Source organism: Trifolium pratense, linkage group LG1, assembly GCF_020283565.1.
Source record: "Trifolium pratense cultivar HEN17-A07 linkage group LG1, ARS_RC_1.1, whole genome shotgun sequence".
Classification (NCBI taxonomy): Eukaryota; Viridiplantae; Streptophyta; class Magnoliopsida; order Fabales; family Fabaceae; genus Trifolium; species Trifolium pratense.
In genome coordinates this window covers 39,627,054-39,646,642 of record NC_060059.1, presented here as the reverse complement: position 1 = coordinate 39,646,642, position 19,589 = coordinate 39,627,054, and the positions used below count along the sequence as shown (strand labels likewise).

Below are 19,589 nucleotides of genomic sequence, written 5' to 3'. Positions count from 1 at the left end.
ATTTAAAGCATGCATATATAATACTAGTAAGATATATGTGTATAAGTTTGGATTTTGTTCATAAAAATTTGGTTTCTTAAATATGATAATTCTAAATATACTATAATTTTCGTTTTGTCTTTTACTACCTACTATTCTTAGATATATACTCCATTGTAGAACTTATAAAAGGAGCCGTGCGGAGGTAATAGTATATGGATCCTCTTACGTTGAAAAAATTTTTGAGGAAATAATGTGGGAATTCAACCCATTTAATCTTAAATATAGAATAATATTTAAATATAAAAGAAATTATATAAAGTTGATCAATGGTTGAAAAGTGAAAATTGAGAGGAAAAAATTTGAGAAGATCCATTCTCCTAGACTATCTTTTAGAAATGATTAAAGGAATAGTCGAATGAGCCTCATCTGATAGCTCATCAAGAGAATATAAACACAATTCAACACGAATAAATTAAATCTTTCTCAAGCATATGGCAAAAGATTTATACACAATCAATCGAGTTATTTACACAATTTAATTTATCTCATTTTTTATGCAACTTTTAGGTCAATTGTGAAATATCTCCACACACACAGTATTTCATGCGTTATGCGCTATTCGAGATAGTTAATGAACTCACACATTGATTCCACGACTAACTTTTAAGTTCACCAATAAAAATTGGGTTAATTACTCTTACTCTTTTTGTCCTTTAACTAGTTTTCAGGTTTCATTTTAGTCCCTTAATTAATAAATGTTCCTCTTCGTCCCTTAAGTTTATCTCTATTAGCAAAAATGATCATTTCCGTCAGTTTTTAACACCAAATATAAGATGGACAAATATTATATGCGGTCCACCGTAGTTCCCAATAATTTTTTTAAAAAAATTTTAACCATTTGATCTAATTGTATAAAAAGAAATTAAGTCATTAAATCTATATCTAACCGTGCACAATCTCCAACTTATTTTTTCCTCTATTTATTTATCTTCTTCCCTACTTGAATCTTCATCTTCTAAATACTCCATCCGTCCCAAAATAATTGTTACTTTAGAAATAAAATTTTCTCTCAAAATAATTGTCATTCTCATTTTTCAATGTAATATTTTCCAATTGAATCCCCTAATAATTATTATATGCATTATTCCCAAGAAAACAAACCTATAACTAATAGAGGTAATTTAGTAAAAATATTATTTCTTTTAACAACATCATTACATTTCTTAATATGTGTGAAACAATCTTAAAAGACAATCTTTTTGAGACGGAGGGAGTATCATACATTCAGATTTTCAAATTTATTTTCAACATCCTTAAACCCAAGAATCCCTAATATAGTAATATCACCCTTTCATCTTCATCGTCACTCCTCACACTCCATCCTATCCCTTCTCCAACTTTAACAAACCCATAAAAAATAAAATAAAAAAATTTAGATTTCTAAGCTTCAACCTAAATTCAGAAGCTTTCCGGGAATCATAGGTTAAGGAGTGATTTGGCAATTTGGCTTAAGAAATAGTTTTCATGTCTATAGCATGTTGAGGGTAGTGTGCTAGCTCCGGTGGTGATTTGGGATCGGAGAATTTGAAAGAGGACTCGGTGATGAAGTTGCAAATCTGAATTTTACTTGGTTTATATGAATTTATGAACATGATGATCAAGATGAAGAATAAGGTAGGGAAGAAGATGAAGCAATAGAGAAAACAAATAAGTTGGTGATGGTGCACTTAGATGTAGTGGACACACAAAATTCAACGGTTTCTTTTTTTACAATGAGATAAAACAGTTAAAATTAAAAAAAAATTATTGAGATCTACGGTGAACCACATATAATATTGGTTCACCTTATAACTTTGATGTTAAAAACTGACGGAAATGATCATTAATTTTGGCTAAGAAGAATGTTTATTAATTAAGAGACTAAAATGAAACCTGAAAATTAGTTAATAGACCAAAAGAGTAATTAAACCTAAAAATCATGTGCAAATATTTATTATATGTATCCCTAAATATAAGATTTTTTTGGTCTTTTTATAAGAGAATTTTACAAAGTTTCAACAAAAAGCCATTGTTGTTGTATTGTACATTTTTTTAGCCAACAAGTAAACAACAAATATTTTGATTGAGAAGTACATTTACTCAAAGTTTCCGAAAACAGAAATGTTATTTCAACATAATATTCTAATAAAAATACAACAAAGTTTTACTCTATTTTTTTTTAATATTTTTTGCACATCTCGATAATTGTGTTATGAATGGAAAGACGTTGATGTCGTATTTTTGTCCAGTCTTTTTGTGTTCATATAACTCCCCTCTTTCGAAAAAGCAACATTTTTTTTTGTTTTTTTGGTACAACGAAAAAGCAACATTTATCATTAAAAATTTTTTTTTAAGGTGAACCGTTTAACACATCTTTGTTTGAAAATGTAGCAATACATTTTGACGTGAACCTCGTCCAAAATCCAAATGTGTCTCTATTGGATAATCATCATCTCTTATTTATTTTTTTCTCCTATAATTGCAGGTATATATTTAGTCTTTGCAGGTAGGATGACAATGGGTGGGGTACTAGTACCCATCTCCATACTCGTAGTTTGACAAAATATCCGTACTCGATCATTCTTATAGCTGCGTGTCTAACGGTCTGTGTGTCCGTGCCCATACACTATGGGTATCTAAGTACTAATACTCGTACCTGTTAATTATCCGCACTTTTGCTAAAAATAAATCGATCAATTCTAAAATATCATATCAGTTTAATAAAATTTAAAAAATTCCAAAGATATGTAATGTTGATTATTGAAAATAATGAAGTATCAAAAGTAACTCTACTAAAATATAACAAACTCTTATTTAAAAAAAAAAAAAAAGTCTAACAAAATCTAAGATAAGATCGACAATAAAAAAAATGACAAAAAACTACGAATAGAGATGTCAATTTGACTCATACCCAATAGGTACAAAAAAAAAAACTCACAATGGATAGTGTAAAAATCCGCATTTAGAATTTAATACATTAAAAAAGTGTACTATATTTCTTAGACTTTAAATATACAAATAAGATTTTATTTGAGAGAGGGAAAGTGTACTTGAGTAGTTGAGTGATCACAATGAATAAAACACAAAATTTCTCTATGTTGAAGTAGTGCAACGAAGGAAAGGGAGAAAGAGTATCTCATCAAAGAGCTATGATGAGGTGATCCACGAAGGGATGATTCGAGATATCATTTTTCTTTTTTATTTTAAACCTTTTAAGGTAAGAGATATCATTTTCAATCTGTTAAAACAGAGAATTTGTAATCATTGTTTGCTCATGTGAGTTGGGTATACGTACAAACGAAATCAAAGTCAGCATTTCGTGACTTATTTTGTATATATGGCAAATATTGAATACAAATATTATATGGTACTATGTTGTTTGGTCTATAAATGCTTAGAGAAATGATCACTTGTTGACATTAAATTTTTTGATGTCAAAATAAAAATAAGAGAAATAGAGATAAACACATATGATATTTATATTATATTTTGATTTTTGTTTTAATTTTGTTGGATGTGATGAAATTTTGTTCTTTGGTCTTAGTTTTATTCAAAACTTTAGATACTTTAGTACTCCATCCGTGATAATATATAAGCAAAAATTAATTTTTTAGGTTCATTGTATATTTAATGTATCTGTCTTCTTAAATACTTTAGTACTATTTTTGAGATATATATATATATGTTTGTTCTCGCCTAAAACTATTTTTGTTCTTTGCAATGGCAGTGTTGGACCAGAGACGAGGTAGATAATTTCATAATCAGTCTAGATATAATATAAAGTGGATGATCGTTTACAGCAGTGTCTCTTAATAATTTAGAAGTATTTACGCAACAATTCAATGAGAACAAAGTCACATGAATGTAAAGTAAAAGTTGGTTAAAAATTTGTTGTGATGCTACAAGTCTGTTTGATCTGCTAAAATATAAAGAATTGGACAAAATAACATCAACTATACTATGTTTGATTTTAAAATTGACGTTGGAACTGGACAAACTGGGGACCAAGAGACTGCACAAAAACCTAAATTCTTGTCCCCCACTGAACAATAAGACAACATTTTGTCCTCTACACAAGTTGTCTAAAATACCAAAATAACCTTTTGTTGACCAGACATCGTACAAAGACAAAATTTGTTCAACACCTTAAATTTTGTCATGTGATGTTCTGTCTTGTACTATCATATACTATTATATTCGATATTTATATTTTGCAGATCAAACGGATACATATCCACCCATAAGAATTGTTTTCATTGGTTATTTGATAATACCTCCAAATTATCGAAAGGAAGTGAGCCTCAACCGTAAAAAAAAATGGTTATAGAATCATATTATGACAATTGAAACAGGGCCGACTCATATCATATTGATCAACCGCTTATAATATCTTTAGTCTGAGAGCTTCATCATGTAATTGAAGAAGTTGACAAAGAGTAAGGGTGGAAAAAATCTTGTGTTTTCTTGTTTATTTTTCAGAAAAGGGTGGGGCAAGGGTAAAAGTAAAAACATGAAATTGTGGGGACTATAGAGGGAGGGGGTGTCCCAATCACATAAATGAATGCTGGATGGCAGTGCCACTGCCAATATATATTTGATGTTTGCTAGCAAAAATAAGGATTTAAGGGAAGGCCCTCATGCTTATTAATTAGTGCCTATCTCTTTAGATCTACACAATCTTCATCGCTATCATAGTTAGAGAATATATATGTATTTATAGATTACTGAATTGGAATTCCTACATACTATTACGGTTACATCAGAACACTAAAATTAATCTCGGTTATCTAATATTAAATTAATAATTGATTTTATTTTAACTAAAAAGATTAAATTTTCAATTTAAACAACTCATTCTTAAATTAGTGGTCGTTATTAAGAATTGAACGCATGTATCTATGGGGAACAAAGTGTACGTAAACTAAAGTTATAAAATTGTATCAACGTAGATATAACGGTCATGACTCATGAACATATTTGAAGTATATGTTTCTACGTATTTAGGATCAACTTCGACTCTTTCATCTAATGGTAGATTATAAACATCTCTACCTCAAGTCTTCAAGTGTTATAACAAGGCTGCGGCCCACCCTATTTTTTTTTTTTAAAAATTGTATAGTTTAAGTTACCATTGTGCCTTTGGGGCCATCAAAACCAATTCCCAACCGTAGAAAACCCTCCAACAAAACCATCTCCATGACAAGATAATATCATTCTACAAGATAATTTCCAACGGTCGAAAATTCTGCAATAAAGATAATATCATTCTAAAAGGATCAGATTGAATGTCTAAAATATTTAATATGTTTTAATGTTTGGTTGCTAAATTAGGTTTAACTTTTAAGGATTTTTAGTTGTACTGACGTAGTAATTTTGGGGCTTAAAGTCCAATTATATATTCATACGTTTTTCAGTAAAAAAAAAAAAAAAATGTTAAAAATTTTCTAGGCTTATGTCTTGACCTAATTGAAGTAAGAACTCTTCCTTTTTTTATTTCTTTTCGTGACTATTTGTAAATTTTGGTAGTCTATCTTGACACATCTTGTGTTGAGGAGGCTGTTTTTTGTTAATATATCTCATTTTGGCTTGTTCAAAAAAATAATTATTAATTTACAATATTTTTCAAAGAATTTAACTCAATAATTTGACGTAGCTACAAGATTAAACTCATAAATTTGAAATAATTTTAAAAAAATAAATGAAAAATAATAATATATCGACCAAATTCAAAGGATTTAAAATTCAAATTTTTTATTTATTAATACCATAAATAAATCATATAAATAATATATTAATATTAACATATATAATTTTAATAATTTATAATGGAGGTTTAAAATTTTTACCGATTTTATACAAACTTATAAGAAAAGTTTTTAAAATTGCCAACCTATATAGTATATATACTCATTTAAAACGAAATACCATATATATATATATATATATATATATATATATATATATATATATATATATATATATATATATATACTCTTGGATTAGTCGGTCCTAAGGTCGGATACAAAGTTTTCAAAAAAAAATATATATATATATATATATATATTAAAAATAATATTTTGTTTTTAGTAAAAGATATATATACCAAACAATAGTTTTAATAAAATAAATTATTAATTTGCTTCAAAAAAAATATTAATTTAACAAGTTTTACAAGAAATATCACAATAGTTTCACTTATATTTTAACAATTTTTTAAATATTTTATTTTAAATAAATTTCTTAATTAACATAATAACAAACTTAAATATCAAATAAAAGTCAATAAACTCGTGCGAATGCACGAGTCTCTAAATTAGTTAATTTTAATTTTTTTTTTCTAATCAACCACTGACATATTTTGACCACAAACTTAATAGGTGGAATTCAGTTAACTAGGCTAATTAACCTCATAGGTGTATTATCTTGCTGACAAAAATATGTGAGTAGTTGATTAGCAAAAATTAATATCTCCAAAAAAATGATTTATAGGTTATCTGACTTATTCATTTTAAAAATAGAATTTCTAACCACTCGGATAATTGATAAAAAATAATATACTTGCAGAGAAAAAAATTGACTCTGACTTTATCTTTTTGGAGATATTTATCTTAAAAAATTATTAATAGTTGTTTAGTGAAATAAATGCACGGCACGCTTCGCATACGTTGCTTACATTGATGATAAAAATTAAAATCACTTTCTTTCTTATTTTTTACGCAAAAATCACTTATTAGGCAAACCCTAAAATGTTAAAAGAATAAATAAAAAGTAGAGCACTGATGTCTTTCTAAGAATGAGATTAAAAGTGAACCTCTATTAGGTGATATTAATTTTGGTATTTTCATCGGTGTTCCGCTTATATACGGCACCTTTGTATTGTAGCTCATCTTTTACCGATTTCTGCTCGTCTTGTGCAGAATCTTGGTTTTTATTAATAATATATTTGTAGTTAAAAAAAAAAAAAAACAGTGACTAATTTTGATTTATTACAATTTTCTAACAGTTGAATTCAATTACGAATAAAAATAAAAATTAAATTAATCTCTAATTTTTTTATACCGAAAACAAAAATTAAATTGAACCGTTAAAAAATTGTGAGAGACTTAAACAAAGGTATGTTTGATATGATAAAAAATAAGATATTTAACAGAAAAACTTCAACGGTACTGTGTTTGATTTCTAAAACCGTCTCTGGGACTGGACAAACTGGTGAGCGGTGGCCACAAGATTGACAAAAATTGAAATTCTTGTTCTCACTGAATCACGGAACAACTTTTTATCCTATGCACAAATTATATAAATACCAAAATAATATTTTGTTCACCAAATATCGTAGAAAGCAAATTATGTTCAATACCTTAAACTTTTTCTTCAAAAAAAAATAGTTATATTTTGCGGATGAATCAGACAATAAGGGTCTGTTTGGTTGGAAAGTGAGAAAGAAGGAAAATACAGGAACCGATGAATAAACTTAAACTAAATCTTAGTTCAAATTCAGTACTTTTTTTAATGGCGTCCAAATTCATTCATGAATTTCCGTTTTTTTTTCTCATTCCTTTAACTTTCTTTCCTTCTAACCAAACGAATTTTTAATAGCGTCCAAATTCATTCCTGTATTTCCGTTTTTTTCCTCCTTTAACTTTCTTTCCTTTCAATCAAACATAATATTTTGTCCTTTGCACAAATTATATAAATAACAAAATAATATTTTGTTCACCAAATATGGTAGAAAACAAAATATGTTGAATACCTTAAACTTTTTCTTCAAAAAAAATAGTTATATTTTGTGGATCAAACAGACAATAAGGGTTGTTTTAAAAAAAAAAAAAAAAACCCGACAATAAGGGTATGTTTGGTTGGAAGGAAAGAAAGTGAGAAAGAAGGAAAATACAGAAATCGATGAATGAACTTAAACTAAATCTTAGTTCAAATTCACTACTTTTTATTAGTGGCGTCCAAATTCATTCCTGAATTTCCGTTTTTTTTCTCCTTCCTTTAACTTTTTTTTCTTTCCAACCAAACGAATTTTTAATAACGTCCAAATTCATTTCTGGATTTCCGTTTTTTTCCTCCTTTAACTTTCTTTCCTTTCAATCAAACATACCATAAGTCTCAATATTAAAATACTTAGGAGTGAGATTTTCATGTGATGAGTGTATAAATATGAATAAACGTGAGGACTGAAAAACAACAGATAGGGTATTGTTGTCTGTATTAGAGAGTGTTTTGAGTAGTAACGTTCCACTACTCCTTTTATCTTGTCTTTGTCTCTCATTGTTTCATTTTGTTTTTATTTCAAAATGAATTTTTTTGCATTCACGTGAATGTTTTTCTCATAGACAACTCTTCTCTTTTTAGCCTCTCCTTTTATATATATATAAGAACCCTACCACCCTCTCTCTCTCTCTCTCTCTCTCTCTCTCTCTCTCTCTCTTACCCTATCTCTTTGTACTGTCCACTGTTCTTTCTGTGTGTGTTATTATAAACTGATCAGTGATCCATCAATATCCATGACTCCTGTTTCACTGAATCCACCAGGTCCTAATTCCTTACTACAAGGTCAAAACCAATTCATCAATTTTTCTCCTATTAATCAGGACCCTCCAACCTTGTTTAATTTGCTTGGAGGAGACTATACTGATCAAGATCATGATCATCATCAGGCAAGATCATACATATATGATCCCTTTTCTACTTATTTTTTAATAATCAAATCCAATTTTCTTTTCACTATGTTTTATTTTTATTTTTTATAATACTATGTATTTGTTTTCATAGCTTATACTTTTTTTCATATTCATGACATTTAGAATAAATTGTTTGTTTCAAAAAAATAAAATTCCCCTTCTAATTCTTTTTATTTTTTTTAATTTATTTTATGGATGTTCTAATATATATGATCTATATATCCACCATAGTAATTGTGTTGATCATGATCATATATTGTTCATTTGTTTTGAATCGAATGATTCATTGATCATTCGATTATTTTAAATTCTGAATTATTCGATTCTTCTAAATTTTTGGTTTACTGGTACTATTTGTTACAAAATATATAAATTTCATTTGATCTTAAAAAATGATCATTGAACAATTTTGATATGTTCAAAAAACAAGATCATTGATATAGCTTTGAATTAATGAGATTTAAGCTTTATATGATCTAATTTTTTTTTTAATAGAAAATATACATATGATCTAATTGATCTAACTTTTTGTAACAAAAAAATATATTTGATCTAACTTTTAATCTTAATTTTAAGATATTTTAGTATGTCTTTCATTTCAATAAGACAACATATGATCTATTATTTTTTGTTCTTCATGTTATTTCTTGTAATCATGTAATATAATTTCTTCTATGTGTTAAAAAACCCTTACTTGATGATAAAAAAAAATAAATTAAAATTGATCCTAATTTCTTCTTAATTAATTAGTGATCTAATTGTGTATGATCTCTTTGTTTTAATTACTTTAGGATCATGGTAAGCTGATATTTGAACAAGATGGATCATCATCAAACAATCATGAACAAGTCTATAATAATTCATCAAGTGATCCAAGCAGTGCACGTGACACAAATTTATCATCTTCCTTAGAAGAAGAAAGTGGTCACGGGTCAGAAAAATGGATGTCTTCAAAGATGAGGTTGATGAAAAAAATGATCAACACAACAACTGCTACTACTGATGATGCTACCAAAACTCCAATCATGAGATCAAGTAATAACAGTGCTGCTGACAAACAAATTACCACAACTCCAATGATGAATCCAAGCAATTATCTAAGGCAAAGAAGCCCTCATAGTAATAACAGCGGCGGTAACAACATTATTAGGGTTTGCTCAGATTGTAACACAACTACTACCCCACTTTGGAGAAGTGGCCCTATGGGCCCTAAGGTAATTTTACATCATAATTAATCTCTCTCTCTCTTTTTTAATTACAAATATTTATCTCTCTTTTCCATTTGTATATTTACTTTTACTATTACATTTATTTGTGTATTTACTTTTACTATATTCTTACATTTATTTACTATCAAGTGACACAGTTGGATCTAATGAGATTCAACCTTTATCGTTTCGATTCCTCAATTAAAAACATAGTTCATAAGATCTTTTAGACATAAAAAATTTACACCAATATACATCACTGCCCTAATTTTTACTCGTTTGATAAATTTTGTTTATGTACAATTTAATTTACTATCAAGTAGCAAAGTTGTCTTGCTCACACGATCCAATGGGATTCAGTCTTTGTTGTTTCGATTCATAAATTAAAAATAAAAAAGTTCATTAGATCTTTTATCACTACCCTAATTTTTACTCCTTTGATAAATTTGCTTATTAAAAAAAATATAGGAAAAAGTTTTTTTTTATAAGCAAATATTGAATTATAAGGAGTACAAGGGGGTACTCAACCCTTACAATTCAAGAACAAACACCTTAGATACATTGGAAACAGGCTAACGGATTACTACACCAATCTGAAAAAGCTAGATTAGCCTTGCTACCTAGTCGACCTACGAACCAAAACCATGATATAGGAAAAAGTTGAATTGGATATCAATTTTAAAGACATCAAAATTAGAGATCAATTTTTTATCTTAGCCTCTATTTTTCTCTTTAATTCTATTTTTTATAGTTGTGATGATATTCAAAAATATTAATAAAAATATCAAGCTATATATCATAGTACTAATTTTTTTTATCAATAAAACTATATTATTTTCAATATTAACCTAAGGTATTATTTTATTGGATATTTCAATAGATCATACAAGACTTTACATATTAATATGGTTATTAATCATGAATATCTAGTGTATTTATATAATACTTAACATGAAATATGATGGTGCAGTCGCTTTGCAATGCTTGTGGAATTAGACAAAGGAAGGCAAGAAGGGCAATGGCAGAAGCTGCAAATGGTTTGGCCACTCCAACAAAGACTAACAAGGAAAAGAAGCCTCGTGTGAACAATTCTACACAATTCAAGAAAAAGAGCAATTCTATCACTACTACTACTCCAACTACTTCTGCTGGCTCATCATCTCAAGATGTGAAGAAGCTTGAATCTTATGCATTAAATTTGAGAAACAACTCGGATTTTGAAGATATGTTTCCTTCTGATGAAGCAACTGAGGCGGCTTTACTTCTTATGCGCATATCTTCTGGCAAACTTTTCAATCTTAATTAGATGGCGGATTTGGATTCTCTCGTGTTTGGAATTTTTTAGTGAGGGATTCATACTTTTGACATTTGGCCTTTTTTTCTTTCTTTTATATCAAAAATAATTGGTGACTATTTTGTTTGGTATTGTTAGTTTTGAAATCAAGCATGTACATGTAGCAAAACCAAAATAAGGTTTGTTGCATTACATATGCATTTATTGTGGTGGATTTAAAAGAGAAATTTTGTGTGAACTTTCATTTATCTTTGGTCTCATATTAATAGATTTGCTTACAAAAAAAATTTAAAATATTTTAGGCTTTGGGGTAAAATGTAATCTAGCGGTAAAAGTTTACATAAATTATATGCCATTGTAACATAGTAATTTAAAAGAAGTAACTAAATTTAAGGTTTCATATTCAGTTACTATAAATTGTGTTGAAAATCGAACCAAACTATGCAATCAGTTGAATATTTGAAGATTCAATCAAAAGTATTTTTGGCAATAGTTCTTAACAAAATATATAGGAGCACCTTGTTTATTTTATGAGTGGATAGTAAAGCCATTAGATTGTATGTGTAGATAATTGTTGCATTAGATTTTTTTTTTTATAGTTTGTGGTTGTAGTATTATTTGTATGATGGTCCCTTATTTTATATTTATTAGAATTAATTTGTACTTTAATCCATCATTCATATGATATTTTTTTAGAGGATTTTCAACAAATATTTATAAATCCATGACATAACATTAGTCAATAGCATTGTTAGTTTGTTACTATATGTATCTCATCATTGTCTTATTCTTACCCTTATCACCATATGAATTTGATAATTGGGGTTCTATACAATTTTGATTTAATAATCATTGGCTCTTTCATCCGAAATTTCTTCTCTTGTTGAAGAAATTAAGCTTGGAATCCTACTTCTTTGTTGGGTGAAATACTGAAATGAGTTTTGTTTTATTAAAAGAGAAGCTTAAATATTTAAAACAACAACGGATATATATATAAAAAGAGAACACCGAGAAAAAAGTATAAGAGATATTTAACCCACTCTTATATGATAAGTACATTTTAGTATAGTACTCGACTCGACCTCAAGACTAAGTCGGAATACAACCAAAAAGAAAACTCCACTTTTAAACAAAACTATGTACCCAAGCTGACTAACCAACTATACCAACTACATTATCTAGATATACAATGTATTGGATTAGAACACCACTCAAATAGTAGACATATTTAGCTCCCAAGACTAATAAATAATTTCAAGTCCTTCACCACCACCCCACCCCCCGCCGCGAACTTCGGCCTACAAACCTGTTTCTAACTCCCCTGTGGTATCTTACCTCCTCCACCTTAAGTTCCAGCCACAAGAAATTTCGTTGAATTTGAGTTATAGACTTTCCCACACAAGTAAATAAGAGTGGAAACTTATGGATATTTCCTAGGAAATCATTGTACACTTATCATTTGGTATGTGAACTGATATTGAGGAGCAAAGTCATTTCAACAACCAAGTTTTGAGAGGTGGTGGTGGAAGAGAGATAGTAAGGTTCTTTTAAAAAAAAAAAATCTCGGAGGTTTCTTGGTCAAGACCACAGTTAGATGGAGTAGAGTTCCATTTGAATGTTAAATTACTAGAGTTTCCACTCCTATTTTATTACTTCGATCCCAAAGGTTCTTACTCCTATTTTATGATGTTAGAAATTCGGAAAACACATTTCGAAGTTTTTATTCATGGCAAAAAAATTCGAAAAACGCGTTCCGGAGTTTTTATTGAAGGGCAAAAAAGAAAATCCAAGGAGAAGAAAAAAAATTAGCATGGAGGGAAGAGAAGCTATCGTGAATTACTCACTTTAAAAGAGCGGGATCCATGAAAATAATATGAACCGTAACCCATTGTATACAAGAAGAAATAGGAAATAAAGAAGTTGGGCTGCGAAAAGTGAGAAAGAGATGGCGACTGGCGAGGATGTTTTCTCTTCCGACCCCCGTGATTCTTTTATACCCTCCAAAATTTTTGAAATTTGCTCTTTCAGAAAAATTCGGTTCGCAGAAACCGAAAATGCAAATTCAGAGTAAATTTTCGTTTTTAGAAACCGAATTTTTTTGCAAGGGCAAAATTGGAAATTCAAGAGGTATAAAAGAAACACGGGGGATCGGAAGAGAGAACATCGACGGCGAGATATAAAATTGGGATGAATTGCAGGCTGTTTGCATTCAAAAATAATATATATGCAAAGAAGCAAAAGGAGGGGTGTCGTTAGTTTGAAAGTTTTTTTCCATTCCCTCATCACCAGTCTTGATTTCCTGCCCCATATTTTTCCCAACTACCTATTTTCAGAATTGAGTTATCAGGAATAAAAGAAAAGTTTCAGATATTTTGAAAAGAGTTATTTTGAAAGAGACAATGTCAATTTGAAATTATTACACTAGTTATGATTCTTGTGAAAGAGACAATGTCAATTCTTGTTTTTTTAAAAAAACAACTTAGTTACAAGAGATCATTTTGTTAGTTTTTTCTCGGAGCCCGAGAAATAGTTGCTTTTTTTTCCCCTTAAATGAAGAGATAAATATCATTGAAACTCGCACACAATTATGAAATTCTATATTCAAACTAAACTTAGATGAAGATATCCGTCATAACAATATCAATATTAGTTAGTTTAGTTAAGATTTATGAACACCCATAAAATAGCTTTAATAAACACTAATTTTTTTTTTGAATTACAAGACGCCGAAGCCCAGAAATAAAATTAATTAAATTACTAAACGAGGAGCTAAAAAACAATGACTAACTTGAGCATGACATTGCTCATAAATAATCATATCAAAACCTCCATCACAAGGCATACTAACTAGTGCATCCGCACATGAATTTGCTTCTTTATGCGGGCGACTAATTCTAACATCCCAATCCATAGCTAAAAGCCTTCAAATATTCTGAATCAAAATGCACCCATCCAAAGTCCCACTTTTAGGTGATGAAAGAGTAGTAACCACCACTTGAGAATCTACGTGAAGCTCTACCTTAATAAACGCCCAATTCCAAGTCAACTTCAAGCCATCAAACACCCCCCAAAGCACTGCTATATAAGCACTGCAAACTCCTAAGCACTTTGAAAAACCGCAAATCCACTCACCATTTTGTGCCCTAATTACTCCACCACAATCCCACCGTATCACTCTTTGACGCTCCATCCGTGTTCAGTCGAACCCACCCTACACTAGGCGGCTCCACCCACGACTGTAACAGCATCACATTGTCATTGTCATGAATCGTTCTATTACGACAATACCACAAATAATAGCATGTTGTAGCCCAAAATTATGGCCAGTCCTTCATGCCATCAACACCCAACTCCATTGTCATGTTTATGCTAAATCCCGCTTACTATGCCATTTAATTATGGACTCTTAATTGAGAGATTTTTTGTATGGCCATAGTCCTATTGTATGATTATTTTTTGTTTGCCTAGGTAAGTAGGGGCTGCATCACCTTCAACCTTTTAATTTCCTCATTACTGGTGCAAGCTACTAACACCATGGAATCCCTGGCGATTCTTAGAACTCCGCCTTTAGCCTTGTAGTAATTAAATTCAGCCTTGCTCAAATCAGGTAAATGCATCACCCCTTGCAAAGTTGCAAGATCCCTATTCCTCCATCTGCAAGATTGAGCTTTAAGAAGCCAATTCCAGTCACCTTAAGTTATAGGCCTTGTTATTTCCCAACAGAACCTTTACTGCATAGTTTTCATTATAAGAGATAAACTAGTCTTTGTTTCGTGGAATGCGCATCCAGAATCAAAACCATTCTTGATCGACTTTCTCTTCAGGAAAAACACATCACTTTAACACTCTCATATTCTTCTGAAACAACATCAGTATCACCATTTTCTTTTTTGTATTCGAATCATTACTTCTTGAGATGCTCCTCACAGCCACAGATGAAACACCTCCCTAAGAACTGTATTGCCAAGACATAGAATTAAAGTGATCTTACCTGATCAGAAAGATGTGGCCGGTGAAACACCGCGTTCGTATAGTTGTTGTGAAAGGGGGAATATACCTGCAAGACACATTGACGCTCAAGTCAGTACCAACGTGGATGTTATATTTGAGCCCTTTGCATGAAAGGGGTATACATAGGCCCTGGCACAGAGTCACAGCCATCAATGTGAGGGCAAAAGTGGCAGCCTCAACATTGATGACTGTCGGAGTAACGGCTCTAATGCCATTATAGGCATTGAAAGTCAATCATTCTGATGTTAGCCGCTACAGAAGGGAGTCTTCTGTGACCGTTGATCAGGCGTGTTGTTTGGGCCAACATGCTCATTGGGCTGAGCATGATGTATTGGGCCTTAGCCCAGTCCAGAACATAAAACATTGTGGGGCTTTATGAGCTTATCCTTCTTCTCGTTCTCCGAGAGCGGGCAGTGTCTCTTCAAGAGACTGTTGAACCAACAAGGCCCTCAATTTCTACCTCCATAGATTGAAATCATTTTCACTTATGAACTTCTCAATGTCAGGCTTTGCAGAACCCGTCCCCATCTTCTTTTCCAAAGAACACCAAGATTCTCTAACCTACGCTACTGATACCAATCTGTTAAGAACAGATACTGCAACGTTTCTTTTATGAATTTTGATTTAGAGAACAATTGAATATGGAAACAATAGTAAAGAGAGAATAGTTCAGTGGTCATTAACTACTCAATGAATCAATTACAAGTCTTGTATATATTTCATCATTGCCATTAGCAACTAACTGTGTTGATTACATTCTGTTATAGATGAATAACCAAATTAACCTCCTCCTAACTTCCTAACTAACCCAAGTCCATAGACTCTTAATCCACAATTAATTAACAATAATTATAATACAACAAAATTTAAAAGAATTATGCCCAAAGTGCAAGAGAAGACATACATCCAGCCCCAAGAAAAAGCAAACAAAACGACACAATTTGAAGCTGAAAGCTACAACGCATTTTCTTACTAAGAAAATCAGCAGCTATTAAATCCACCAAAGCCATATAAACTAAAATTCCAGCTGACAAAGAGTCCAAGATACCTTCTGTAATAAGAGCTCCTGGACTATAAGGATTGAAATTTGAGGCAATACATGTTCCAATTGCAACACCAATTGGTGTTGTTAGTGCAAAAAAACATGCCATTATTGTTGCTGAGGATGTCTTGAATTTGGCTTCTGATATGCAACCACCAAGTGCAAATCCTTCAAAGAATTGGTGGAAGGATAATGCTGCAATTAAGGGTCTCATTGTACATGGACTTTGTGAAACTCCTAGTGATAACCCAATTATCATGGAATGTGAAACTATTCCAAGTTCCAATACCTGCATTATGAGTTTGATAATATCAGAAAATTGTTACTACTCTGTTTTAAGTAATCTACATAACTTTTAAGCAATTTTCATACACAATGTTTTTATAACTTAGCACTATTAGTTTTTATTACAAACCAAAATGTGAATTTTATGTGAGCTCTTTTTTTAGTCCGTAGACAAAATGACAAACATCATCGAACCTCATACATACACTTACAAGGATGTATGTTTTCTCTTGGTATTTTAAATTATTAAACAAATATTAAAATCGGCATTTTTTTTTTGTTTACAATGAGTTGGGGATCGAACCCAGAACCTATAACATACTACCCAAATCCCTCATTTTATTCTGATTTTGATTGAACGGTCATTGATATCTCGTGAGTCGGTGAATGCGAAATCCCACGATTGCATAAAATCTGAGCTCATGAAATGCATTGATTTTTTATATTTTTTTCACCACCAGTATCGGCTCACTGGACTGACTAATCAAATTCGGGGTCAGTTCTGACATCAAGTGATTTCAGCCCCCTCCTAATCGCAATTACGGGAAATCGTACTGTGATCCTCCCTACCAAATCCAACATCAATCACCGTTGGACCAACTAACGATCGATGAAATGCATTGATTTTGTTTTGTAAAAAGATGTACGAATACATTTTTTTTGGTACAGATGTATGTACGAATACATTAATGGAGATATGAATGACATTTTCCAACACTTGAATTGAGTTAGTTCAGCTCAATTAATATAAATGAGAGGTCCACATAGATCTGGATGATGATGCTGTCCATCCAAATTTTCAGAAAGCAAACAAAAAAGGGATGGTCGTTATAGAGCACGCAACTGCTCAAAGACCAAGCAAAAGAATATAATCCACTCACGCAATAGACGGTGGGTATATGTTTAATGGTCCATAAGGTAAAATAAAATAGTATATACTCATTAGACAATATAAACTAATTTTACACATTCATTCAATAGCTATTCTACTAAATCACTCCATTTCAATTGTATGATATGGAAAAATGTTTGATTACTCTTGACATATCCATTAAACTCAATGGTTCGGATACACCAAAATAGTCCCACATCGTTTGGTAATCAAGAGAGTATGAGTAGTTTATATACAACACTCACACCTTTAAACCATCGAGGTGCCTTTTTTACAAAGGACAAAACCGTGACAGTTTAACCCAAAGCAGACAATCTCTCGGAGATGTGAACTTAAGATTGGATGGGAACATTCAATATATCAAGCAATTTAAAATAACATATAAATTTTAAAAATTAAAAACAATTTTTTTTTCAAAAGTAGTAAGGCAAGACAATGTGCTTTGTATTGAAGTACTACTAACTAAAGAATAAATACGGTAGGTTACGTGACGTGGTAGCAACGCAAACGCAATGAAGAAAGTAAAGAATATTGTTACCTGCGAAACAACAACATGGCGAATGCTACCTTCCACATCATCAAACGAATGAGAATGCGAATGACCATGATCATCACCGGAACCATGACCATGATCATCATGATCATGGTTCTGGTGATGAGAATGTCTATGGTGGGATCCATGAGCATGCATCCCCACAATAGTCCTCTCTTCCCTAACATCCTTAACCTCCACAATCTCCGATCTCAACAACTCCTCCTCCAAATCATTGATTACACCGTGCTCAGAGCCGCCACTGCTACTATCTTCTCTCAATTTCCTCTCATAATACTGAGTTGCAATAAAGTCAACTAAAAGAGTAAACAAAGCTGAAACCATAGCGAAAAAACCGGCAAAAGGAAACTTTGACCACGCGTGCGAGTAAGATTTCAAACAACGATGATTAAATGCTTCCGTCGCATCTCTAAGCATGTGAACAAACCCCGTCGCTAATATTACTCCCGCCGCAAACGCCTTCGCCGCTTGTAATACCTCGCCTGATCCTCGCCGGTTTCTTAATAACGGTATCGCGATTCCGGTAATTCCTGTTACTAGAATTGTTGCCATAGCAACGAATTTTAGAATCAAAGCTGTTGACTCGTCGCGACATGGGTCTGACTCACTGATTTGGCAACTCGAGTTCGACATCAATTCTACTAAATCATGAAAAAGAGTTAACATTTTTTTTTGGTTAAGTAAATTCAATGCGATGAAAAAGAGGTTAAAGTTAGAACTTGGAAGTGTTGGTTTTGGAAGAGAAGAAAATATAAAGAAATGTGTTTGTGAAGAATTGAAAATTATGTTTGTTTTTTTTTATGTAGAAATGCGTGCATATGATGTCATGTACCATGTGTTTAGTGTGTATAGTTGGTGATGACATTTAAGTTGCAATGGTACAAACAAACAAGTGTGTTGAAACTTGAATGTCGACATTATTTCGACACTCCATTGTTCAATCTTATGGGTTTGGTTAAGTGATTGATTTTTAGTTTAATTAAGATATATTGTTTATATATAATATGTTATGATAAAAGTCAAATATTTTATATATCAAAAAATAAAAAAAGTCACATATTTTTAATGATTTATTGGTTATATAGTAATCGATTGATATTGTAAATAGTTTTTAAACTAACGATGTGTTTGAATGTCGACATTATTTCATAACTCTGTATTATTTAGTTGTTTATTTATTTTTATATTGTCTTATAACTTCTTATGGATCAATGTCACTGCTCCTTTCTGCATCACCCTTTTTCTTTAACCATTTGAATCTGAAAATCGAAGAGTTAAATGGATTAAAAAAACCAAAGGAGGTCATGGCCAAAGTTTCATATTAACCTACTGTCAAATAAAGATACAGCTAATAAAAATATAAAATTATATAATAATAATAATTATTATTATTATTATTAAATTGGAAGTACTTGAATCGAACAATTGGATGCAATGAAAGGTTTCTTTTTGGGCTAAATTCTAAGTGTATAGACTGAATTACGAGAGCATAGGTTTAATCAAGCAAGCTATATCGGTAAGACAAAGTTTGATTTTTTGGGGATAATAGTAGAAAAGTTGATAGATAAGTCATCCTTGGTGGTGTTCCTTCTCTGT

The 19,589-nt window shown here is 30.9% G+C and overlaps 2 protein-coding genes across 2 annotated transcripts; one reads left to right on the top strand and one right to left on the bottom strand.

Moving 5' to 3' along the window:
- The first annotated feature begins 8,307 nt into the window (after positions 1-8,307).
- On the top strand, positions 8,308-11,458 carry LOC123916837 (putative GATA transcription factor 22). The gene is made up of 3 exons (XM_045968403.1): positions 8,308-8,684; positions 9,500-9,922; positions 10,887-11,458. The coding sequence occupies exons 1-3, from the start codon at positions 8,532-8,534 to the stop codon at positions 11,220-11,222; spliced, it is 912 nt and encodes a 303-aa protein (XP_045824359.1). The 5' UTR covers positions 8,308-8,531; the 3' UTR covers positions 11,223-11,458.
- Positions 11,459-15,875: 4,417 nt separating this feature from the next.
- On the bottom strand, positions 15,876-18,834 carry LOC123916827 (zinc transporter 4, chloroplastic-like). Its single transcript, XM_045968391.1, has 2 exons — positions 17,979-18,834; positions 15,876-16,552 (listed from the first exon to the last, which is right to left on the bottom strand). The coding sequence occupies exons 1-2, from the start codon at positions 18,657-18,659 to the stop codon at positions 16,097-16,099; spliced, it is 1,137 nt and encodes a 378-aa protein (XP_045824347.1). The 5' UTR covers positions 18,660-18,834; the 3' UTR covers positions 15,876-16,096.
- Positions 18,835-19,589: the final 755 nt, after the last annotated feature.